Source organism: Patiria miniata, unplaced genomic scaffold (assembly GCF_015706575.1).
Source record: "Patiria miniata isolate m_02_andy unplaced genomic scaffold, ASM1570657v1 HiC_scaffold_3, whole genome shotgun sequence".
Lineage (NCBI taxonomy): Eukaryota > Metazoa > Echinodermata > Asteroidea > Valvatida > Asterinidae > Patiria > Patiria miniata.
In genome coordinates this window covers 27,584,537-27,610,964 of record NW_024037069.1, presented here as the reverse complement: position 1 = coordinate 27,610,964, position 26,428 = coordinate 27,584,537, and the positions used below count along the sequence as shown (strand labels likewise).

At 39.8% G+C, this 26,428-nt stretch overlaps 1 protein-coding gene across 1 annotated transcript; it reads right to left on the bottom strand.

Annotated features, from left to right (window-relative positions):
• Nucleotides 1–5,211: 5,211 nt before the first annotated feature.
• On the bottom strand, nucleotides 5,212–24,643 carry LOC119736613 (tyrosine-protein kinase receptor Tie-1-like). The gene is made up of 20 exons (XM_038210628.1): nucleotides 24,337–24,643; nucleotides 23,658–23,927; nucleotides 23,263–23,397; nucleotides 17,260–17,412; nucleotides 14,539–14,667; nucleotides 13,853–13,990; nucleotides 13,044–13,208; nucleotides 11,594–11,875; nucleotides 10,837–10,892; nucleotides 10,160–10,394; nucleotides 9,418–9,596; nucleotides 8,858–9,138; nucleotides 7,513–7,625; nucleotides 7,060–7,226; nucleotides 6,632–6,745; nucleotides 6,408–6,478; nucleotides 6,244–6,284; nucleotides 5,949–6,045; nucleotides 5,586–5,691; nucleotides 5,212–5,301 (listed from the first exon to the last, which is right to left on the bottom strand). The coding sequence occupies exons 1-20, from the start codon at nucleotides 24,641–24,643 to the stop codon at nucleotides 5,227–5,229; spliced, it is 3,114 nt and encodes a 1,037-aa protein (XP_038066556.1). The 3' UTR covers nucleotides 5,212–5,226.
• Between the last annotated feature and the right edge of the window lie 1,785 nt (nucleotides 24,644–26,428).

Sequence of the window (26,428 nt, the reverse complement as noted above, 5' to 3'; positions counted from 1 at the left end):
ACATCGCACGAAAAAAAAATCGGCCTATGACAAGCAATCAATTAATTAATTTCAACTTTTGAACTAAGAGCGGGACGCTCCTTTAATTCGTTTTGAATAGTGTGCGCAATTTCTGAAATGGAGCGCGCCAATTAAACCACTTTATAAAACTGTATACAGGCCTGCAAAAAGAAACAAGCACATTTATTTGTATACAAAGCATTATTTTCCTTTGAATTTCTTTCGGGAAAAAATCGACAGTTTGAAAGAGCACCTATTATGCAAACTTTAAATTTCTACTCTTTGTATTTTACTTCAACGTTAATTTAGATCACAAACTTGTAACTACTTGCTTTAGGGAATATAAGGCGTCCACGGGATTTTGCGTATAATGCTACATGCGAATAAAAAATTTATTAATGATCTGAACGAACAATCGCTTAGTAATATATATCACTGCAATTGCATGTTAATCCCCATACTGCAACAGACCCTAAGACTTCGGTGTCATTGGATTGTTTTTACTCGAGTTGCAAACCTATTAAAAGGCTCACGAGGAACATGAACCCACTAAAGATTAAACAGGATGTTTTTTCGGCTAATCTTGTAATGGAAATATGACCACAAAATAGGATGTGTTAATTTGGTTTTTTTAAAATCTTTTTCAATAATTACGCTTTTTTTTTTTTTTTTTACTTTTTTAACTTAAAATTTGAGATCCTAAGTGTTTTCAATAGGCCTTTGTAAATTTCACAGACTATTTTGCATCTAAAGGTAATTGGAAAAGGAAATTGCAATTAAAAAATTGCACAACTAAAAGGAAGTTACTTTGTTGTAGCCTTTGTGAATTTTTGGCATTCATTTTTAAATTAAGACATTTGATGATTTTATTGAAAGAGATATAGATTTATCCAATATTTAAATACACACAAAATTCTTGAAACTGCCCAGAGGAGTTTTGACAGAACACCGTATTGGCAAGGGCCAGGGGCTGGGGGTGGGGAGGATTGTACCCCCCACTATTTGACCGGGGGATGGGCCACCGGATCGGGGACGTCTCTATAGTCCGAAGTACCATTGGCCCGACGTCCCATTGGTCCCACGGCCCATTGCGCAGCTCTATACGTTTCATTGGTATAACGTCCAATTGGTCCGACGTCCCATTGGTCGGACGTCCCATTGGTCCCGCGTCCCACTGGTCCCAAGTCCCATTGGTCCCGCGTCCCACTGGTCCCAAGTCCCATTGGTCCCAAGTCCCATTGGTCCGACGCCCCATAGGATTAGGGTTAGAATTAGGGTAAGGGTTATGGTTAGGGCTAGGGTTCCTTATCATCATCATCATCATCGTACGTTACGCGTAGTCATCATCAAGATCTCATGGCCTGCTGTATGCCCAACTTCCAGGGAGTGCCGTCACATCGTACGCCCATTCCATATCTCCGTCAGACTGTACAGAGCAGTCGAGCCAAACATGAGAGCCAGGGGATTAAGTTCCATGAACCCATGTATTACAGAGTTAGGGTTAGCAATCGCGATTTAAAGGATATGGTTGGTTGAGGGCAAGGATTAGGGTAAGGGGCCATTCAGAATTTTCAATGTTTTAAAATTTCGACTTTTTTTCCAAATTATTTTGACCCACCCACCCACCCCTAATTCCGATTAATAAAAAACTGATTTGTTAGGCACAAAAAACAATGTGCCTGTACATGTACATGCATTACATCCCACTGGCGAGCCTGTGCGGGTTGCGTGTCCTTTCGGAAAAAAATGTACAGAACATACAGGGGACGAAGTTGGAAAAGAAACACGCATCGCGATATCGGAACGCTTGCGCGTAGTTCAGGCAAGTCAAAAGATCATTTTTTTTTGGGGGGGGGCTCTTTTTTTCCATGAAAAGTGAATTTCGATTTTCAATTATTTAGCTTGACCCACCCACCCACAATTTGGAAAAGTAGTCGAAATGTTAAAACATTGAAAATTATGAATGGCCCCTTAATACTAGAACTATGTCTGTTCGATAAACACCCCGCATTGTTTTTTATGGCTTTGTGTTTTGTTTTGTCCATAGTCGGGTAAATCATATGCAAGAACATACCGTAGCTACACGACTAACTACTCCACATATAGGACTTTAAAAATGTGCACCTTTAACATGACGTATGTTAATGTGGTCTTTAATTTAAAAATCCTTATCGACCATCTCTTTCAAATTGTCTCCAAAGTTGATACATGAAACAAAGTTTTGTTGTTAACTTGCCAGATACTCCGGAACAACCAGTCAATATAAGCAGAAGCATTACAGCAAAATGCACCATGGCAAGACCTCTATGAACCAGGAAGTATGCGGTCAAACTTTGCAAAATGCCCGTACCCTGCGCCATGTTATTACGTTGATCCCTTTCTTATAACTTTTTTAATGAATCTTCTGAATTATTCCCAGTCACTATACCGTAGGCAATGTCCCAGCTTGTGAGACATTCGCAAATATTAACTTGAAAAAAAAACCTGATCAAAATGGCTCTCTTTTCCCCTCCATGAACGGAAATCGCAAGCCATAACAGAACAACAACTGGAAACTCAATGGTGCACTGGTTGTTATTCCATACCTTGTCACGAGATTCACTTGTTATTCCATACCTTGTCGAAAGATTCACTTGTTAGACAGTGATGCGTGACTGCCAATATTGAGGCAGGCAATGGTGAAAGCAAGCCCTGTGATTGAGGTCATAGCACGTGACCACACTTTTTCTATCACCCTAAAAATTCGTCGGTATGTCAGTAACCTACTAAGGTTGTAAGCAGTAAGTCAGGGTTTTGAATTGACGAGTTCTGGGTGAAATTTTGCTTGTTTTTGCTTGTTTGTTTTAGCTGAACGATTTTCGCTCAAACAAAAAGCGTATTCCTCAATGGTGAACGCATGCATTGCTTGCCTTCCTTTGCAAAGAGAACAAAAATGATACTTTTGAAAGACGATCTCTTGGGGCATAAGTAATATAATTTTCTTTCATGCATGGCTTCCGTTAAACTCGTTCAATTGCTGACGTACGAAGTCAAACAAAAGGCCCTTGTTTGCTTCAAGATGGTCTGGTCATATCTATCAACATGAACATGAGTTGCAAACGCACATAAAGTACTTTCTGCTGAAATAGCACAGTGGTTACGTTGGCTGGCTACGACTCCGTGGGTTCAAACCCGAATGGCGTCTTTGTTAGATTCATCCTGCGCCTTCTGCCACTTATTATGATTTAAATAACTGTCTCCAAGGGCGGATCCAGGCGGGGGGGGGGGGGAAAGCCCCACCAAAACGAAACCATTTTTTTTTTCTTTTTATGTGACATCGCAATAAAGGCAGGCAATGAGTACACCACCATCTTTTCCTCAAAAAAACATTGGTTAAAGTGGTCAGAAATTGCCTCAGATCGCACCACAGAGCATCTAGAATCCAAATTTTTTTTCGGGGCCCTTAAGCGGGCCCCGAACCCCACGCCGTAATTTTTGGACCCACTTTTTGGACCCAAAATGGTGTTCTGGATCCGCCCTTGACTGTCTCAAGTACCTTAGCGTCATCACTTTCCTGCTTGACCTGTCCGGAAGTCCACTTTTGCATTTTCCTTAAGAATCGAGGCACGTACTGACCCACTCTTGGACCAGGCCCTATGGGCCTTATTCACAAGTCGGCCATATTGGATTGAGAGTGAGGTAAAATCTTCATTTGTGGAATTTGTGTAGAGAAATGACAACAATGACGTTACAAATTAATACCAGTCTGCTCTGATGAATAATCTAACATTTGTGATTAAACATACTACAATGTTTTAAGCCACATTTAAATAAACCATACAAAAGTAAGTAAATGGCCAGTTTGCATATTACACCCAAAAGGTGTTTATTTATTCGGATGAACTCAACTCTGAATATATCAATGAGCTAATGCAAGATTGGTAAAGAAGCAGAACAGATATAATTGATATAAAATCGAATATGCAAAAATTGTAAACAACTGTCAAATGACCGTCAACAAAAGTTCACGTTTGGATGTGACAAAGTTTTGAAAAGGGTAGTTGGCCTGCCTTTTCCCCCGCTGAATTTGTAACGTCTCTCCTTATACAGGAACTGTGCGCATGCTTTATGACACCATGAGTCTCGTTTCAGTATCCACTGACCTCAATAAAGAGCAACTGGCCTGTATTATCTACGGACTACATTTACCAACTGATTATAAGGAAATATATACACCCATTTCATGTCAAGTACATGTACTGCCAATAAAGTATATGCTTTCGAAATGTCTATCAAAATCAGTTTTATTTAAGATTTAATATACGATGTCAAATTAGAACTATAAATCTTACAGAATAATATCTACATCTCGTTTGTACGGGAATATATAACACTTTTATCAAACCACTCATTCCATCTAATTACAGAGAGGCGAGTATTATTAATACCCTCCTAAATGGTAACAATGTGCATTTGACGAAAACGCTTAGATACAATCGCGAGTAAAGACTAAGTTGTAGGTAACTTTAAAAAAAAATTGATACGCAAATAGGCCTATTTATACGGAACACTGAGTAAGTCTACGAAATTTTAAATGTTGAAAAATGTTGAAAACTTATACATATGTAAGAGTAGTCTGGGATATATACATATATAATAATTAGGTGCACCAAAAAAGTAAGAAAATATCAAATAAATTTATACATGATAATAGTTTGCTACCACTACATGAATATAAGATTCTAATCCATTGGAGTGCATTTCGTCAAAATTCATCAAGTCTTTGATTACGAACAAACACTAACAAATATTTCCTTATCAAGAGAGTTCAATTAGGCTATAACTTTGGCATGGATATTATTTAACCAAACCGTGCGTTTATCCCTTACCTTTATATTTCGGAAGATTTATTAGTATTTGGGGCGGATCTAACTTTCAGGATACGGGGGTGGGGTGGTGGTAATGGGGGGGGGGGGTTAAGTGAAACAACCCCCAATCAATTTTCAACATGCCCTCCGAACAATTTTGAAATCTACGATGCATTCTCCTACATTCTAAGTAAATATGAGAATACATTTATGAAGTTTTGCATTCCTATATTGTTTTTGGCCCTTTTCTATACTCGTGTCATTACATCGGCTATACTGAAATCGGCTACTGAAGGGGGTTGCAACCCCCACCCCCCTCCCATCCGCCACTGTTAAACCGTCACTCATACTTCAACGTCGGTGCTATGTCTCTTTACCGTCAGTTGTCGTCCAGCTCAGGGCGAATCATCAAGTACATATAATTTTCGGCCTTCGGTAGAAGTCGCATATACATCTGTAAGATGAGAATAGTATTGTGCAAAGATGTTTGATCCATTTATTCAGGCAGAGCTATCCAATGCATATATAATACATTTTGACGAGAAAAAATTATGTGCTAAGCGAAAACTGGCCACTGACTATCCAAAATCGCAAAAATGTTGCATTGCATTTGTTTATTTTCATACACAACGAATAACAATAAAATAAAACAATTAGTTATAATGTTTCAGAGATTTTAAACAGTTTTTTTCTTCCCCAGCAATTTCATTTAAATCGACCTTATTTCAAAACACTCACATGTTCATTTTGGCTGTCGGCCATACTTGTCAGGCGAGTCACCAGTTTCTTGAAATGAGGTCGGTTGGCCGGGTCGTCCTGCCAGCACAGTAGCATCAAGTTGTAGCTGAAACAAATCAGGTTTAGTTGTTAGTTACAACAGTGTACTGCAGTACCGAAGTGTGTTTTTGCATTTATCTAAAAAAGAAAAGAAAAACACTAAAAGTAGTAAAATTAAATGATAGACTATAATTATGCCACAGGAAAAAGCAAAGAACCTTTACAAGTTCAATACTATAGTCTTATTTGTGAAGTGTAAAATGCATTCAGAAGACAACCATCGTAAGTAGGCCTATACAAAAACTCTCAACAAGCATGTCGTACATTTCATCATCACAGTTGCTTGGTCTGGACATGCGGTATCCATTCTCCAACCTCGACAAAAGATTCTTAGATTTAATGTCTTCGTAAGGAGTTGCACCTGAAAAGGAAAACAAACAAAAACAAAATTGAGAGGTGGAAGAAATGATGAATTTTGCATGTGCACTTGTTTCAAATGTTGAACATAAACACCTCAGCCAAATTCCGGGTAGGTACTTTTTTCAAGCACATTAAGTGACCAATGACATCGATAAAAAAACAACAGGATAATAACAATTAAAAAAACACAATACATTACCTAAGGTTGCAATTTCCCACAGGAGGATTCCGAAGGACCATCTAGGAAATTAGAAGAAAACAAAGACACAAGGAATGCAACCACTGATTGCAATGACGATGTTCGAGTTGTCTTTAGTTCTTAATATTCTCTATACTCACAAATGCATTCTTAGAAATACTTACACGTCACTCTTCAATGTGTTAATCTTGGAAGTCAACGACTCCAGAGACAGCCAGCGAGTAGGAACCGGAGTCTGCAAGGAGATATCAAAGAAGGACGTAAGTTCTTTCTCAAAAAGTATACAAAATGAAAGGTTATGAAAATGTTTATGAGTAGAGCCGTTTACCATGACAATGCAATGACATAAAAAAAGTTACTATTTCCTTTTTCTATAAAAAATACTAACCCTCGAAGTTTGGACGTAGATATCCTCTCCTCGAGACAAGCCAAAATCAGAAACCTTGGCAACTAGTTGACTGCCAAGGAGGATGTTCCTTGCCGCCAAATCACGATGGATTATCTGCAGTGAGATACGTGCTTAATAATTGAAAATCTTCGAAACAAAAATCCCGTTACTTTATATATTATTGGTCACAAACTGGATGTCAACTTGCGGATGTCTTGCATGATACACGACCGAATTTGTAGGCGACCATTTAAAAAACTGCTAAACCGCTTGGTTTCCTCTAGATACAAGTGACATTTAGACAGCTTTTTCTTATTTGTAAGCATAGTTATGACCGCAGCTTTTTGAAAATCTTCGGTTTCATAAACGGGCAAGAAATAAATGCTCTTTATGAGTCCTTAGGCCTATATAGCAAACGTGATACTTACCCCCAGTGCAGCAAGGTGTTGCATTCCTTTGGCAACATCCAAAGCAAACTGAATCAGCTTCTCAGAAGACAGAGTTGACTGATCATCGTCCCCCAGGGATCGGGCATTTCTCAGGTAGGTGCGCAGATCACCATTTGGCATGAACTCAAATGCAACGTACAGATTGTCTGGTAGAAAGAAATTTGCTGTCCTCATAAAACTGAAGATATAGGCCCTATCTGTGGAGTTTTCGAGAGTCTAACTTTGGGATATCAAGACTACATTCCTGTATCATGATTTGTTTCTCGAGGAAAAATGAAAACTTTTAAACCAAAGTGAAGTATCTGTTTCTCGAGTAGACACTTGTTAACAAATCAGCCGGTTTATTTCCGGAATATGAAGTTGCAATGAAAATTCTAATTGCAGAATTATATCATTCGACTTCTGATGGAATTATTTAACGATTTCACGTACCTTCATGTTGACAAGCTCCAAGAATACTGACCACGTTTGGATGCTGTCCAACTGTTGTTAGAGTCCGAAATTTCTCCATGAAATTCAGCCTGTCATTTGCTGATGCATTCGCTGTGACAATTTGAAGAATAAGATTACTTTACTTGATTATAAATTGTTATAAAGATAACACAGAATGAACTTCTTGGTTCTTTTTGGTATAGGTTCTCCTCCATAGAGGAGTTATAACCGGAGCAACTGCAAGAAACACCGGGGCAAACCTCTTCTCTTAGCGATAAGCGTTATTGGGTTCTTTAACGTGCATTACACAACACGCGGGACCTACGGCTTTACGTCCCATCCGAAGGACGAAGCAATAATGGTTAAGTGTCTTGCTTAAAGACACAAGTGTCAAGACCGGGACTCGAACCCACACTCTGCTGCCTCTGAAACACCAGAGCTTGAGTCCGGTGCTCTTAAGAGCACTTCTTAACTGCTCGGCCATGACATTTCACTGGATTCAGAGGCGTAACAAGGTAATTTTTGTTTGGATGGTTAAAAATGTATTGAAAAGGGGCACTTGCACATCTGTGCTGAAATCACAGCTATTTTTCTCCGGACACTTGGTGGGGGTGGGGGGGGGGGTGCTGGTAGCTTGCAATGGGGGCGCTGGATGATCATTGACACTATCAGATAATAGGTGCCTTTTTTCAGAAGGGTACATTGCCGACGGTCACTCGAAATTCAAAAAAGGGCACTTCTAAAAGGCCGCTTGATAAAAAGGGCACTTGTTTAAAAACAAAAGGGCAATCTTAACAAATATTGAGGAGGTGGGGAACGCGGGTGAAAAAAAAGGACACTTGGATAACAAAAGGGCAATCTTTACGAAATGTTGGGGGAGGGGGATAAATACACCCCTTGGTTGGCTACGCCACTGGAATTTCATATGGAACTTACTTGTTTTACGCACCATTAATAATCGTCTTCACTTAAAAGATCAAATTGGAATTAAAGCAATGGTCAAAAGATTGATTGACATCAGCAGTCTTCTTTGAAGTGTGCTTTGCTTTGTGATTTAACTGACAATGGGTACACAAAGGGGTCTACCCATATGTGTTGAACAGCATCACAAACATCTCAAAGTTGGCCTCAGCGCGAACGATCAATATACCTTTATCATGCTGCCACCATTTCAGTCATGTTCCCTGTATCCAATAACAGTACTGAATAATAACTTTTTGGTGCAAATAGGAACCAGACTATTTTTTCCTTCCAGTCTCACTTTGGTCACGTTGATTAGAATGGGAAAAAATCAAGATGGCACCAACATAATAATGGTCTATCTGAGACATTTAAAGTTTTCCCCTTTAGTGTCTTTATGGCTGCTTTTGAGATATCTCCTCCAACCATCACTGCTCCGTCGCGAACTTCTCCAAAATTTCCCTTGCCCAGGATCTTTTCGCCGATGATCATATTCTTCAATGGGATACTCCAGCTCTGGGCCCAGGACGGCAGGCCTGGATCTTCATAAGTTGGCGATGGAGCGACACTCACGTCATCGTATGATACTGGCCGAGCATGGCCGACCCTCTCGTAGTCTGTCACACTGGTGTCATTGGGCTGAAACATTTCATTCTCATATGTCACCTATAAGACAAGAAAGGAGTTGACATCCTCAAATCCCAATTTTTGAAGAAAAAATAAAACAGAGTGAGTATGAGCCGAGCAAAGTAAAAGTAAACCTAGAAGATCATTGTCTAAATGGGCTTGGAGCGTTGTATTTGAAAGCAATTATTAACAAAAAGCCTTGAAAATCAACCATAGGCTAATCCAGGTGACAGGGAGAATAATTATGCCCTGCATGCCCAAGTCAAAGTGCAAACTAGTTTCTCCATTTATATATCATTTATTGACACTTATACTCACCAATTCCTGCCCTCCCGTTGATTGTGTTTTTGCGGACTTTCTTCTACTTCTTCGATGACGCAGGAAACAAATGCCTGAAACCACAGTCACGACAATCACGACAATCACGACGACGACAATGACAACAATCAGGACTATGCTTGATGAGCCAGATGGGGTTGGTTGTGGGGGAGTTGGCGCTGAGGAACAAAAAATAATGGGAAAAAGTAGCCTTGATTAAAAATATTGTATTATTATTGATCCGTGATGTGTGAATACGTTTTTCTCTCTTTCACCAACAGTCAGACTGAAACAACATGTTAGTGCTTTTGCAGGTCATCTTTGATGTCACCTTTAGTTAACGGAACATGACAAGAGTCAGGCCAGCGGACTCTTGCAGGGTATGAGAAATCATGTTATTATTGTCAGACTTCAAAAACAGTGGTTTTCGATTTAACACCGGTGGTATTGACATTACAGGCGCACCGATGGTATAATTTTTTGTTTTATGTAGAGATGTGTTAGACGCAGTTTCTGAAGTGCATCAAAACGAATCTCCTCTTAAATTGTTTGAATAAATTTTGTTCACATATGTAAATATGCTCACGAGGACGAGGGTATTGAACTAGACTGACAATAAACAAATGGCATGTTTCCCTTAAACGGTCGTCCTTGGATTCGAAATTTTATAGACATAACGGAATCCCTCAAACACACTGCGCGTTTTGAAGCATCTCTAAAATGTTTCATTGTAATGTATGACCTTTGATATTTGAGGTTGTATATGCTATCGGAGGTAGGTTCTTTACACGTGTAGTTGATTCAGTGGATGATGTGGCTGATTCCATGGTTGATTGAGTGGATGGCGTGGCCGATTCCATGGCTGCAGGACCGCCGGTGGTTAGTGTTGGTGGTAACTCAGGTAGGGTCAATGTAAACTGAGTTGCAGGACACATTGGTCCTTCTCCTCCTGGCCCCTCTCTCTCGCTGCAGCCACACTGAACATGTATTCAGTATTTGGGTTTAATGGTTGAACAGTGGAGCTGTCCCCCCAAAAAATGGGTCAAAAATTACGGCGTGGAGTTCGGGGCCCGCTTAAGGGCCCCTAAATTTTTTTGGATTCTAGATGCTCTGTGGTGCGATCTGACGCAATTTCTGACCACTTTAACCAATGTTTTTTTGAGGAAAAGATGGTGGTGTACTCATTGCCTGCCTTTATTGCGACGTCACATAAAAAAAAAAAATTGGTTTTTTTTTTTGGGGGGGGGGCATGGCCCCCTTTGGCCCCCCCCCCTTGTACGTAGTCTCAGGTGGGTTTGTCACTAGCACAGCATCAGCAGCAATCCATGATATGGGGGATGCAACGGAGTAGTAGACTGTGTATGCAATGACCGGTCCATATCCTGCATCCACATCGGAATCCCATGCCTGTCAGCTGACCGTGGCTGATGTAGATGCAACTGTCACACTGGGTGGCAGACTCAGCTGAGGTAATGCTAAAATAAATGAACTATTCCGTTAGAGGTTTAAAGACTGAGAGAGATTTGATTGAATCCGTTCAGAGGATTTTTCCCCGCATTGCAAATTATTGTTTCAACCGAAACGCTCTTCAAACAAACCTTGCTCAGATGATTGTTGTTCACTGCTGCCTGGGACGGCTGGCTAGAAATGAATAATACACAATTGATGGAAATCGTTCTTGTGTTCGTGCTTTATATCTGTAAACGGTGTCATGTTCCTCCGAAGAAACAGTTTTATATAATATTCACCGTATATATGTATATATGTATCACGGAGGGGGACAAGAGATCGTATTAAATATAATTCGTCATTAATGACAAACACTTCAATAATGAAATATGAATAAAAAATATCCTAATAAATTTCCAAGTTGTACAGATTCCTGTTCGGCGTATATTAAATTGTACGATTTTTTGCGGCTTATACTCCTATTCATTTCTCAACACAGCCACCAGATCTTTACATTTTGATTATCTGTTTCTGATATAACATTCTAGCAAACTGCACTGCAAAACAATAATGAAATAAGAAAGCGAGTGTTGGTTCTCTGCTGTAGGCCTAATGCAAGGAAGTGGTTTGTATTAAAAGTAAAATGCATATTAGTTTGTTCAGCCTTAATATTCATATTCTGTGATGTGAACTATCTGGGTACGACAACGCTGTTCAGGTGACTTACCATAAAAATCTACGTGCAAGGACATGCTTGTAGTTATCATGTTGTAGTTCAGAATACAGTAAATGCTTTCATTGGTCCGTAGTCCGGGTACAGAATATGTGTTGACCAGCACCCAATTGACAGTTGCAGAACTTGTGATGCGAAAAGTATCTCCATTCCCATTAGGGGAGGTTGATAGGGTGATGGAAGAGGCTGGGAGGGTATCGAACGAGGATGCTGCACATCTGAAGTCAACATTCTGACCTGGATTGGTCTTTGCTACTACCTTGAACTCGGTTATGCCTTGGGAATCATTGAGGAAAAGAAAACAAACAGATTTGATATTACTTTGACGTCCCTGTAAGATTTTAAAAAACATGGGACTCGCCCATCACCAGGCAAGAAGGCAGCTCAAGGTGCGGGCTACAAAAGAAAGTATGGAGGAAAAACGTTACGGAGAGAGAAGATATATATTCACATTTTCTTTTGAACAGGAATAGATACGTTGGTGGAAAACAGGATTCGGGTAAGGAGTTCCAAGTGCATGAGTACGAGATCAAAAGCTGAAAGGATATCTTATAGTACTAGCATTTTGAACATATACAGTGAAGGGATGAGAGGAGATTGCAAAACGTGTGCTGCGAGTGAAGGTACGATCAGAGGGGTCAACAAGTGAGAGACCTTCTATGCACACACCATGATAGTATCTATAGAACAGGCTGAGAAAAGCAACAGAACACCGAACAGAAAGATATTTTAGGGATGATGACAGGTCCAGTCCAGCAAAATAAATAGCAAACCCATTTACAAAATGTGCACAATTCATTCGCAAACTCGGCCTTTATACCTATAAGCTTTGGTTGTCAGATTTAATAAGAATAGAATTCGATTTTTTTGTGTGATAGAATCTAGAAATTATATTGAAATATGATTTTTTCCTCCAATAGCATCATACCTTAGGCATGATAAAATCACGCTTTGTTTACATGTGCGCTTTTCTATGTGAGGCAGTTGGGGACGCCAGCCAATCCGTGGATCTCATAGGAAAGCACACATGCAAACAAAGCGTGACGTCATTGTCTTAGATCCATCGCATTATTATGTCGTAGATATTAAAGGCATATTAGACGTCAGAGGTGACGTCAGATTTTGCGTTATGCAAAATAAAATTAAAAAGAAATATGTTACATTGCATAATACATGCATGATTTAAATTTCGGGAAAATTATTACACTTTCTCTTTTGAGTAAATTAACGTTTGCCAATGGATGAATGTTCAGCTTTTTCCCCAACCTGTCAAACGTTTTATCTTTTTTTTAAAAAGTATTTTCCCTTTAGCCCTTGATTGTTCCGAACTCTTCTCACAGTTATTCTATTAAGCATTACGAAGTAGATGTTGCATTACCCGTAGAATTAAATATTATCTATTTGTTTGGTGTCGAAATATAGCGTCAGTGAACACGTCTCTTACCAAACAAACAGTTGTTAATGTGGACATCTGACTGGAAGCCAGGTTCACATTCGCCGTCTGATCCAACACAGTACTGCGAGTTCTCGTTACATGCTGCAGTATTCAGACAGTGACAGGCCCTGACGCAGTTTGCTCCGAAAAATCCTGCAGGACAGGCTTCTGGTACTTCAAGTCCAACATTTAAAGAAAGCACGTCAAAATGTGATTTTGTTTAATCTTTCTTGTAATTTTTCTTCGCAATTTCATCTCATTAACTTTTTTTTCTCGCAGTCAACGAATCATTGAATACAATCAAATGTACCTGAGAATTTAATCGCAGTCGATTTAACTGTGTAAAAATTAAGTTCACATAAACAATGTAAATATGCTTACGAGGAGGAGGGCATTGAACTAGACTGACGATATATAAATTATACTCTTCAATATCACAAACCAAACCAAAACATGTTTTTAAAATGATGACTCTCATTTATACAAACAATGTTAATACAAATTCTGCTTATAGCAAACATAAGGACTTGGTAGTGACTGTGCATTTATGTGCAGAATGTTTTGGAACGGCATTCCGCTTAATACATAATTCTGATATAACAAAAAAGAAATTGGCTAGGTTTAGCTGAGTTTGTACTAACGAGAGACTTTCATATTAAAACACTCTGGTGAAGAGAGTACCAGTTCTAGTTGAAGAATATTTTGAGCTTCACTCATTTATTTATTTTACTGACCTGATAATAAAAGAAAACGAATATGTGAAATACTCTTATTTAGAATCATCATATCTTCATATCAATCATATTTTGGTTACTTACCTGACACACAATGCAATCCTAAAGCACACGCACCATTACTGCAAAGACCACTGTCTCTACTACAGGGTTCATCATCGAAACAATGACACTTGCTCAGGCACTGTACACCATAGTAACCGACTGGGCAGTCACCTGGAACTTCATGGGTTAGCGAACCAAATAAAAATACATTGAAACACTAAAAAAAATAACTTCGTTTGTTTCATCCTCATAAATGACAGACAATAAAGGGTGTAAGGATACATGTAAGAACTAGCCACAACATAACATATTATGTGAGGGAAATGCGAACATCCAAATTTTGAATACGGTTATTTGAAATGGGGTTCGAAATACCAGTAAATGCCTCTTTAGGTTGGATATCTGCGTGTTATCACAGGCTAATAAAACTTTATTTTGGCCAAAGGTTCATCACAAATTATTAACGAAGAGGAAAACTCAAGGTACGTAATGTACCCATGTTTCAGTTTTTCCAGAAGCTCGTCTCTCGATTGGCAAAAGAATCTTGTTTTTCGCGTTTCATTGTTCTCCAAAGAATCGAAATTGTTGTGTTATCCTCGCCAGTGAAAGAAGTATAGTGAGGTCACACTTTTACGTATTTCAACTTTGACTACCACACTGACTATGCTGCATAGGTGGGAGTGCTTTACAATAATGTATCAAAAATTGTATCCAAATCAACTTACTTTGACAACTCGTGCCCGACCACCCGAATTCACATCCATTCGTACACTCGCCCGTGTACGGATCACAGTCTCCAGACTGACAATGACAGGTCTGCGTACATCCAGCACCAAATGACCCTGAAGTGCATACTAAACAGACATAACAACACATTAGAACGGTACGATCTTTCAAATTGGGCGTGAAATTAAGGGTTTTTTCAGATAAAATCTAAAATTGCCGGATCAGATTTGGCCCGGAATTCGGTTGATATTTGACATGATACTTTTCCAGGTGAAAAATTAAACTTTTCCAGGTAAAATTATACTTTTCCGGTTCAAAATTAAACTTTTTGGGTCAATATTTGACTTTTCCGCGTCAATATTAATCTTTTCCGGTCATAATTAAACTTTTCCGGGTCAAAATTATACCAGTGATGTAGTGCCTTGATGCTGGGCCTTGGCCTTAAGGCTGCCTTAAGGCTGGATTTTGGGGCCTTGGCCTTGGCCTTGAGGCTTGAGGGCAAAAGCCTTGGCCTTGGCCTTGGCCTTGAGGGATCACAGCCTTGCAATTTTGAGTCAAGGCCCTTCAAGGCCCATAGATTTTTGCATTTTCCAGATAAATCTGTTCGAAATTTTGCTGTTACCATTTTAATCGTATTACCATGGAGGAGGGAAACCCCTTGTAGATTTGTGTGTTGGGCACACTTCCACTTTTATAGCATCACATGTTGTTACCATTGTAGTAGATTTGCTGCAAAAATATTCTGTACACTTGTGGGGCTAATGAGATGATCACTTAAATTGCATACAATTATGGAATAGATTGGTCATTCCACCGGGTTGGGGAACAAAGTGTGACATATGACCATATTAAGAAAAGCATGAATGCCTTGCTAGCAGTTGCTCTACATAATATTTGTTGTTGGGTGTTTCACGACTGCAGAAAGTTTGAAATCATTTCAATGTATTTTGCCAAAATTATGAGCAAAAAATGTAATTTTGGATGTAACATTGACACCGTGTCAGTGTTACGTCCAAATATGACATTTGTTATCTTTTTTTTTAAAATTTCTTCGAAATATTACCCAAATTTACTTCGCGTACTTCTTACTATAGATGCAACACAATAAGAGAAGCTTTTGTTATGGTAGTCAGACATCAAATGGAGCAGAAATGATAGCTTGTTTGTGTGGATGTAACATTTACACGGTGTAAACCCCAAATGTCACACTTCCATTGAGTGATTTTTACACCGTTACATCCACACTTGAGGTATTGTTTCTGCCATATTTGAACCCTGACTATACCAAAACAAAAGTTTGTCTTGGTGCTTAGGTGTCCAGTTGTAAATATGCAATGTCAGTTTGGGTAACATTTTACATACACGTGTAGAATATGGCAAAAAAAAGAATTTTTGGATGTAACATTGAAACAGTGTCAATTATGTTACATCCGAATTAATACATTTTTGCTCATATTTTTGTCAAAGTACTTTCAAATGATTTCAAACTTTCTCAAATATTGAAACACCCTAAGACAAATATTATATTAAGCAATTGTTTATAATGCATTGATATTTTTAATAATATAACCAAATATATGGATGTAACATGCACTGCTTCCCAACCCGGTGGAATGACCCAGATCTGATTGGTTGTATGTCTCCCTGATAAAGATTTGCATGTATCTGTTTTAGAAAATGCTGATATTTCTGACCATGTTGGCACAGCAAATAAACATTTCCCAATCAGTTTCTAGGATCCCCCTTTTGTTACACTTGGGAGAATTGTGCGTCAATATAGAAGTAAATCTTTATTTTGTTTTAGTTAAACCACATTGAAGACCTGCACTAGATCTAATGCAGTCATAAAACGGTGTATGCGAGCATGTTGATTGCAATTTAAGACATGTTGTTCTTCTTAAAGGGAATATACAACACTTGCAAACATCGAAAAATAAAACTACCAAGTTTTTGCGAAATACCTTAACAGGATGTTGGTAAATGACAGTATAAAGCATCCTGTAAAATTATGGCACCTGGTATACTGTCATTTTCAAGAAAAGTGGTATTTTTGTATCAATTTCCAACGCTGATCGGCCGATCAGCGTTGGAAACAACTGGCTTTTTTTCAAATACTAGCCCCAATTGACCATTGCACTTGTTTGCAATCGATTACAAACCTATAAACGGGTACGAGCCAGCTAGACTGGTTCCCTGACCTTACAATTCCCCCAAAGTATGTAAACTGCTCTGTTTCTTCTTATATGGAGTCAGGGAACCAGACTACAGGAAAATGATCGTTTTTCTTGGTTTTTATAGCATTTTCGAACCAAAAACCTCCAAAAAGTTAGTGTAACTATATTTGCTTTATATTTCCAACCCCCCAATTCCATCCATTTCTGAAAATTACAGCAAAAGCAAATGATGTATATTCCCTTTAATGGGCGATTCGTGATGATGAGTCATGTGACTATAATTAGTTCTATATCAGTGGTCATTTTATAAAACAGGGCCTTGGCCTTGAGGGTTAAGCCTTGGCCTTGGCCTCGAGGCTTGAAGGTCTAAGCCTTGGCCTTGGCCTTGGCCTTGAGGGTCAAAGCCTTGGCCTTGGCCTTGGCCTTGAAGGTTTAAGCCTTTGCTCCAACACTGAATTATACTTTAAAAATAGTCAGACGCCGGACACCTTTTTTTGGGGACTGTATGGTACCTCTGACAACCGACTTGTGCAAATTAGTTCTTACCTGTATCACAGTATCTACCCGAGTATCCTGAGATGCAGCTGTTCCCGTAAGGGTCCGGCAGACCAAACTGGCTCCCTGAACAACTCTGAATGACGTCGTTTGGGCCGCCGCACTCATGTTCACAATGCCACCCGAATCTGTGTCTACCACAAGCTGTAGAAAGCAGCAATCCAACATATTTGTGTATTCGTTACTGCAGTGAAAAGATCTTGTGTTAATTCAAGGAACTCAATACATATTGATTTATTCGGTTGAGTACCGGGACGAATTAGAATAAATCTGCTTTATCATTGATATGTAAATGAGACACGGTAGAGTGGTTAAGGGCGGGTAATTTGAATAGGGAGTGGCACAGGAATGTGTGCGTGGTAGGATTGAAGGTAGATCACTTCACGCTTGCGAGCAGCAACGACAACACACAATTTTTGTGGCGCTGTACTTCCATTGCGTTATATCAGCAAATGGGAGAGACGGCAGTTTTGCTCTCCTAAAGTCAATTCGACATCTCATTTTAAGAAGCTACATTACATTAATGGCTACTGACAACAGAGCTCGCCCCTACATCGGTATCAATCAAGAGAAGACAGTCGCCAATAGCAGAGGGACCGAAGATCGGAAAGCAGAAAGCAGAAAGCCAGTTTACGAAGCTAAGTTAAATTACAGTCTTTTTAATTTGCAAAAATGTAGTTGCAGATGTTGAAATTCACAGAAGATTTCTTTTGAGAACGGAGAGAATTCTGGTTCCGAACGAAGAGGGTTCTGGAGATTTGCTTTCCCACCGTGAATTGTGGGGACTTTTACACTAGTTCTTTTGTTATAAGATGTAACCAGTCCCAGAAAATGGTCAATTTCTGAAAACCCACACTCTACTTGTTTGAGACGAAATATAGGCCCTAGATTGAATCGATGTTCTGCCATATAAGTTGTTGGAAACCCATAATAAAGCCGTTTATCATTAATCCTTTGTAAGTTTCAATTCAGTGACAACATTTGAATGTCGTCCGAAAAGGGAGTAGATAGCCCTGGCATCACTATGGCATCAAAAAAAAAAACCCTGGCATCAAATTTGGTGATACGCCCATATTTCTTTGTTCCTTGACAACGCATTGATTCACGTTGAAGTTTGATCTGAAAATCTTAATATCACCTTGTGAGCGTTTGACCAATCAGGTTTTCCTGGGTTTCACAGAAATTGGTTTTTCCAATTGTTCCAATTCCTACCATCATATGTGTCTTTAAATTGAGTGTACCAAAATAGTACGACCGCTGGAAAAGGGGGCAATTGCAAGAACAAGGATAGTGGTCTTAGAGGACGGCTTGGAACACTCCAGTTTCCTTCAGAAAGCCATAGACTAGAGAGCACAGTGCTCAAACCAAAAGTGGTTGGTTCTAAAAATGCGCAAAACGGGGTTGAAGTGTTGAGGAAGTTGGTTCAGAAGGTCAGAAATGCAGAATTATGCATACATGTCATGTATAGATGACTTGCTTAACGATGGTTTAGAGATTTTGCCATCTTATTCCATTTTATAACAATTGCTTTCAGAAAGTCAGAGAGCACATGTTCAACTTAGGCGGAGAATGTATTTGGATTAGCAAAGTGTTTTTGTCTAGTGCGAAGGCGGAGAAGTGTAGAAATACAAGATGTCTTTTAGACGATGATTGAGTTTGCCAGTTCCTTCAAAACCAGGGAGAAGATTTAGTTCTAGTAGGCTTAACTTGAGATTCGTAAGTCCAAAGGTATTTAGAATCCCGTTTCACTGATGTATTTACATCTGTTTCTCAACAAAGTTCACTAGTCTTGTTCGGAGTAAAGTTCCTTCAGTTTCAAAACTGTTCCACCGACGCTGGACGCACTGGCAGTACAAAAGGGATTCAATAGAATATTTGGGCATCGGTCAGATAGCGAGATGACTCGAAGCTCGACTCGGAGAGAATCGAAGACAGTGAAATTGGCCTCAAGTTAACCCTTCTATGGAAACATGCATGGTCAGCGTAGTTTATTACTTGGCCTAGTCTTGGCCAAGATAACCACATTGGTTTAATATGAAAGCCACGAGTATCACCATACAAGAGTTTAGTGGTTTACGTGGCAATAAAGTTAGGGTCAGAGTCGTTTCTGACAGAAGTATAAAACGAGATGCGTTCAGAACGCCAACAAGACAGTCTCAGCAGACTTACACCAAAATATGGTGATATCCTCAGCGGATGTTTGGTATTGTAAAAGTTACAATTGATCTCCCCAGCGGATGTTGATTCAGATTTGGCAAATAAGCTTTTATTTGTATTCAGAGTATAGTTATAGCAATAAGCAGTGGGAAATGCGCTTTTAATTAAATGCACTTAATAAAGAAAGTGTTTAATAAGTTGACGCATGATTTTAATCTCGTTAAAGTAACAATCATTGTTATTTTCCTTTCTGGAAGCTCATCTTCAACAGCGATAATTGGAGGCAGCGGATTCCTCCATCAGCCAAAAGTCAAGAGCTGGATATAGTCTCGCCAGTCAACTGCCTTCCATGCTACTCGAGTCACAAGCCCCATCAACAGTCTCGCAGTACAGATCATCCTTCACGAGATGGCGACAATAGGCAGAGTTGCACGGAATAACATCCCTACCCGCAGATCCTTACACGGTAGCCTTATACCTGATCCATATTGGAACTCTGCAACATCACCATGCACCTACAGTCACAAACTCTTTATCTGCCATATCATGGGTTCATCTCATGGCTAGTTGGGGACCATGATACAACCAAAGACCCTCTCGTGTCATACACCGCGCTAAAGGTCTGACAAGAACACTGGTTAAGCCAAAGAAAGATCCAATTACACCAGATATTCTTTCTGAGATGGTGCCAAAATAGGGTAAAAACCGTTCAGTACACATCTTATTTCATATAAGAATCATGGTCAAGGCCCTTATTTCATATACCGGGTCTTACCGGGTCTAATTGACTCAGTGAGTTAGCCGCACTTTAATTTACGTATTTACGTGTTATCTCATGCACTCGGCAATGTGAATTCAGTTATTATTGAGAGGTAATTATTGTCAACATGTACAGTTGCAATGTTGGAATTGTATGTCAAGTGAGTCAAAGTCTTCCCTTCAGATAAAGACCTTCTTTTGTGTTCAGAAACTTAAACAAATTTTAAAGAAGAGTATAAAGTGATTTCACAGAGGTATAAACCGATGAAGTACTCGAGAGTTTGAGAGGGAAGGTTCGAGTTTTCCTAGAGCAGCCCCATGCTGCTGTTGGAGTCTTAGCGGCTATCAAAGCAGATATCCAACAGGCTGTTCAAGCGTCATGGACGCTATATCAGAGACAGCGAAGGATACTTTAATATATCCAAGAGAGTGATTGCAATACGATGTTAAATATCTAAATCCTTTTGGGGATTCAGCATTACAGACCCGTTCTTTATAGTTCATACCGGTTGCTGCTGCAAGCACAAATACCAAAATCAGGATGATTTGATTGTTTATTGTGTAGAATGGTGTTGAAATGATAAATATTGATTTATTCGGTTGAGTACCGGGACGAATTAGAATAAATCTGCTTTATCATTGATATGTAAATGAGACACGGTAGAGTGGTTAAGGGCGGGTAATTTGAATAGGGAGTGGCACAGGAATGTGTGCGTGGTTGGATTGAAGGTAGATCACTTCACGCTTGCGAGCAGCAACGACAACACACAATTTTTAACACAGTTGTTAAGTCTGGTTGTAATTTCATAGTTGTTCAATGTCTCAAACAGTATTTATAAGAGACGAACATTGCTACCCTTGCCTGAAGGAGTTGTCTTGCATAGTTCAGGTGTACGTTTCCATTTTTCCAAATATGGTTTTGGTTTTTCGTATCTGGCAGTCAACACAGCAATGTTAGATGGGGTACAAATCCAGAAACAGCCATAATGTAATAGACGAGTGGTATCTTGCGATTATTCAATTATAAGTATAGCTAAAGGCTCTGAAGCCTAAAGGAAAGTTTTGTAAAGCTGAAAGGTTCAAATGAAATCCACCGTAACAAGTGGCAATCAAGGTATGGTCGAAGTAGTCTCTGACGGAGGTATAAAACGAGAATTGCAGGTTGGCAGTAAGATTCATAAAGATCAGATCTACTAGATGAGATGCTGGAATTGTTCTAGCGATCTAATGCGTTCAGAACGCAAACAAGTCTGAATAGACTTGCACCATAGTATGCGTGATTTATCCCCAGCGGAAGGTATTTGGTATTGTACAAAACCAAAAAAGATAGTTCTGAAAAGCTTGCCTTAATATAATATCAAATGTGGTACGAATATTCAGAAATAACCATAACACTTGTAAAGAGGAGAGAAGTCTCAAGGTTAATTCTATTATTGATTACGCAAATATGCTAAATGAAAGGCTCTTACGCCTAAATGATAGACCCTAGTTCTGTAAATATTGTCTCCATCAAGACGTCTTTAAGGTTCAAATTATTGAATGATGAATTAAAACACTGTCGTACCTGGTAGTCATCATGCACAGCAATGACACTAAACATAATATCAAATGGGGTACGAATAATTAGAAATAATCATAACAATTGTAAAAACGAGTGTTGTACGTCTCAGGTATAATTCTGTATAATTAATTGATAACTTAAATGTGTCTATAATGAAAGGCTCTTACGCCTAGATAACAGATGATAGTTCTGTAAATACTATCAAGTCTTTATTAAAAGGTTCGAATTATTGAAAGATGTAATTAAAACATTGGGTCGGCGTACCCGGTTGCTGCTGCAAGCACAAATACCAAAATCAGGATGATTTGATTGTTTATTGTGTAGAATGGTGTTGAAATGATAAGCACTGATTTCAGCTAAGCTGAGAAGTATTTTGTTTAGCAAAGTTACCATTCAAGATGTCATATCATGTATGATACTGTTAACTAGTACAAAGAATTTTGGCATTTCAAGCAGTATTTCCAGTCTTATACTGTAGAGAATCCGTTAGCACAATCATTCTAAACTAAACAGTAACTAAAACCTAGAGCGCAAGAGAAGAAGCGAATAGGTTCTTTCAATACGCCTTATATTCTCTGCTACCGGAAGGAGCAAGAAGAGTGTCACTATTGGTCAAAACTCCGAGTCACTTGTGCCTGCATGCGTCAAAATCAGTTAATCTGTTTGTCAGACTTCACCATCCCCTCAGCATATTAATACGACTTTGATGACAAACCGACTACATGTATATGGAGGTGACAGACTCCACCCTTCCCAACCACGCCAATGCACATGGGCGTCGCCAGGATTTTTTCTAGAGGGGGGCAAAAAAAAAATTGGCCAAAAAATGCTTGTATTTCTCAACACATTCTCGATTTATCAGTTTTAGAGGGGGGCAGGGACATTTTGCTCCCCCCCAACTCATTAAATTTACACCACTTTCTTTCTTTCTTTCTTTCTTTTTTTTTCTTCCTTTTTTTTTTTTTTTTTTTTGCTTTTCCGGGGGGGGGGGGCAAGTGCCCCCCCTTGCCCCCCGCCTCGCGACGCCCATGCCAATGCAGTCATCTACAGCTCGACAGCTTATACGTTTATGTGTGATCTGGTGCGCAGATACAGTCTCCTGTCTCACCACCACACACTCCTTATTGAAGCAAGGGTAGCCCAAAAGACCGATGTACAGACATATCACACACCGGACAGAATGAAAACCATTCTGCCCAGCCCATCAGCCCAATACACAGAAAGCCAGACCAGGCAACGGGCTTTCTGAGGTCCCATGAATCCTGATGGGCAGATGCAATCAACTGTCTTATCATCACACACTCCTCCATTGAAGCACATAAATCACACGCTCAGACCGACAGCCCGCCCGACGGACGGACCAGGCAATGAGCTTACCTGTGAGGCAGTTTGGTCCACTGAATCCTGGTGGGCAGATACAATCTCCTGTCTCATCATCACACACTCCTCCATTGTAGCACAGATCACACACTCAGACCGACAGCCCGCCCGACAGACAGACCAGGCAATGAGCTTACCTGTGAGGCAGTTTGGTCCACTGAATCCTGGTGGGCAGATGCAATCTCCTGTCTCATCATCACACACTCCTCCATTGAAACACAGATTGCATATCTTTTCACATCCTGGGGGACCCCACTTGCCTGCCACACAGCCTGTTAAATTAAAATGAATAACACAAAGTTTATGATTAACAATTTACTCTCCGATAAACTGTATAAAATGTGGCAAATCATCTGGCTCCTTTGACAAAATGAAGTTATATTTTGCAACGATGTGATACAAAACGAAATTTTCCTGGGACAAAACTAACAAAAGTCAGGTCTTTTTGACAAAGACATGTGTCACTTTGTACCAGGGAAAGGGTCCCAGCTCACAGGTCAATCTGATTTGTGAGGTTTGAGAGTGTGTGTACCTCTGACTATGAGTCTAGTCATACTGAAATGATTGTCACTGACATCGAACGGATCCGCGACGGCTGTGTACAAATCCCCATCCACAGTTTCCCGAGGTGGCACCTTGATACTGCTCTGACGAGCGTCGGGGTATGTGTAGTTTAGGACTCCGTTCCGTGTTCGTCGCCAGAGAGGAAGGCCACCTGAACCAACTTGGGTGACCGTGAGGGTCACATTTTCTCCTTTGTTGACCGTCTTTGTCACCAGTCCATCAACAGTTTCCAACCTCCCTGCAGGCAAAAACAGACATACGTTTCGAAGTTACGAACATTTTAGAGATATAACTGGCGGTCACCTTTTTCTTTGGTAAAAATCCATCAGTGGGCACAATGCTTGGAAAGATTCCCATATCTGGCCATCACTTGTCACCCTGTGCACAAACCCTATGAGACTGGTCTGAAAATTTCTAAGTGTTTTCTCAGTATATTCTTCAATATTGTCCCTGCTAAATTTGACTTTTTAGGACATATTATCACTTTCTGATGGTTGATAGGTCACTGAAGGGAAAAATTAGTGATGGCCAGATATGGGAATCTTTCCCAGTGCTTTTTTAAATGGGTGATGTATATTTTATGGTGATATGGCATATCCTATACATTTTGAAGCTCGCTATTTACTTCAACAGTATTGTGCACTTACTGTGAACACTGTGGATGATGCTGTATACCCGCGTTGTTAGCCCTCTATTGGAACCTTCACAATAAAACAACCCAGTGGCATCAACACTAGAGGTCAGATCCTGTGTGATCGCTCCTACTGAGGCATTCACTATTTCCCTACTGCCAGCAGGGAGGGTAGTAGATGCGTATATGGTGGATTCTGGCACAGCTATCCGGAATGGCCTGCCGAAGCTTAGTGCGGCGTCTGCATCAGGACTGCTACGGAAACAGCTGATGCTAGCTGAGGACTGCGAAATCCCCGCCCCATAAGGTGTGGGCGTGACCATTGTTAGGCGCACTGTATCACCTTTAAACAAGCACCAAACAGGAATATGTGTTTTTAATTTCCTATAAGTATTTGCATCATTCATCCCATTGAATACCCACAATTGTTGTAGGGCAGGTAGGGGAAATATTTGGGGGAATTGTGCCTTTGATGATACAAGCATGGCATTTGACACACAGTCAGAGCATGTCTTTAAAAAAAAATATTTGGCTATACGGCCATCGCAGATTTCTCCTTTGAAAAAATATAGGTAAAATAACGAGCAATTATCATATCAGTTAAAACATAACTTGTAAACGATTCGGCATGAAATCCTATGTGATATCGATGTGAAGTTGTTAAGATATTATCTGCGCGAAATTGGCAAGATGGAAATAACTTTGAGATCATGTATCTTGTTTTTGATGCGTTAAACGGCCGGGGGAAGTAAAACATCACGAATGGACTTCGTTGTCTATTAACAAAAACTTTTGAACGACTTAAAAGTCAACGTACATCTTGTATTTAAAAACCGAGACCTTTCATCTACAGTTAAAACGAGAAGGAATAATGTAAGAAATCATAAGAAAAGCGAGATTTATACTACACCGATTGTAACTTGCCTGACACGTAGGAAGAGCAGGGCAATGTGAGCAGTGATATGACAGCAAACTCGACCGTCGCAAGCGCACCGTGAACCAGGACCTTAAGGGTCATTCTGTCCAAAATCTCCGTCCTCTGGACTATATTACTGGACACTGCTTTTTTATCCAAAATATGTTTTATGGAATCTTTTTTTGGCGTTTTCTGTCACAGAATGAAAATAAGTCAGTGCCTGAAAGATTCATATATACGAAATGATGCAACCATAGCGGCTAATAAGGTAACTTCCTCTTAGCCAACGGTCTTAACTCGAAGGGCAAGGTAAAAAAAAGGGGGGGGGGAGGAGTGACAACCTGAAAATAGCAAATCGTGTAATGGATAGACGTGATGACTGTGCAAGTTTCTTTGTCATCCTGCACGTAGCCAGTACCTACCGATGCGTGACTCTCTCGTACTGCCTAGACTGGTGTCGTGAGTGTAACTTTTAGGTCCTAATTACAACCACTAATGCTGACGGGTACCGGACCTACCATTCTACACTTCTTTCGGCCTTGGATATACAATAGCGCTCTGACAAAAGGAACCGGATATTGAACCTGAATGCGTTCAAATTCAGCACCAGCATGACCAGGCCAAAACTAAACATGTAGTTGGGTAATATTCCACTGGCACGCCAGTCAGATCAGTGTGGCTTGATGTCAAACGTGTAGGTCAAAAAAAAAGTATGAACAAAGGTAGAATACAAAATGTATACATGATAATGCAATAATTATACCATCAATAATTATACCATCGTGGGGCGTTGTTAAAAACCGACAATTATGCACACTAACGGACAATGTTTGGTGCTTTAATTTAGGGCGATACATTTAACAAAAAAAGCACCCATAACGGTTGCCTTGGTGAAGGCGTTCGTCATTATTCGCCCGTAGGCGGTTAACAATCGGCGGCATATCGTCGGCGGCATATCCTCGCTATTCAGTGCACTAAAAATACAGCGCATTTAGATGAACATTACATTTGTATTATGAGCAGAGCCCCTACTGTCATGTGTTGTTCAGCCCCCCTCCCCCCATTCAGCCCGCTTTTGAAATTTCCACCGGTGGACAATAAATTGGTATTTTTTGGTCATTCCTAAAAACGTCCAAGGGCACAAACGTAACAGAATTCAACTCAGTTACAAAATGTCACTGACAAGTTGCAA

Bases quoted from the DNA above. Each gene is read 5' to 3' on its own strand.
- LOC119736613 (XM_038210628.1), bottom strand. From the start codon at position 24,643: ATGGTCACGCCCACACCTTATGGGGCGGGGATTTCGCAGTCCTCAGCT. The intron at 13,991-14,538 runs GTAAGTTGATTT...TAACCCATGAAG, and splicing joins GTCGGGCACGAGTTGTCAAA to TTCCAGGTGACTGCCCAGTC. The intron at 9,139-9,417 runs GTGAGTATAAGT...CTTGTCTTATAG, and splicing joins CAACGGGAGGGCAGGAATTG to GTGACATATGAGAATGAAAT.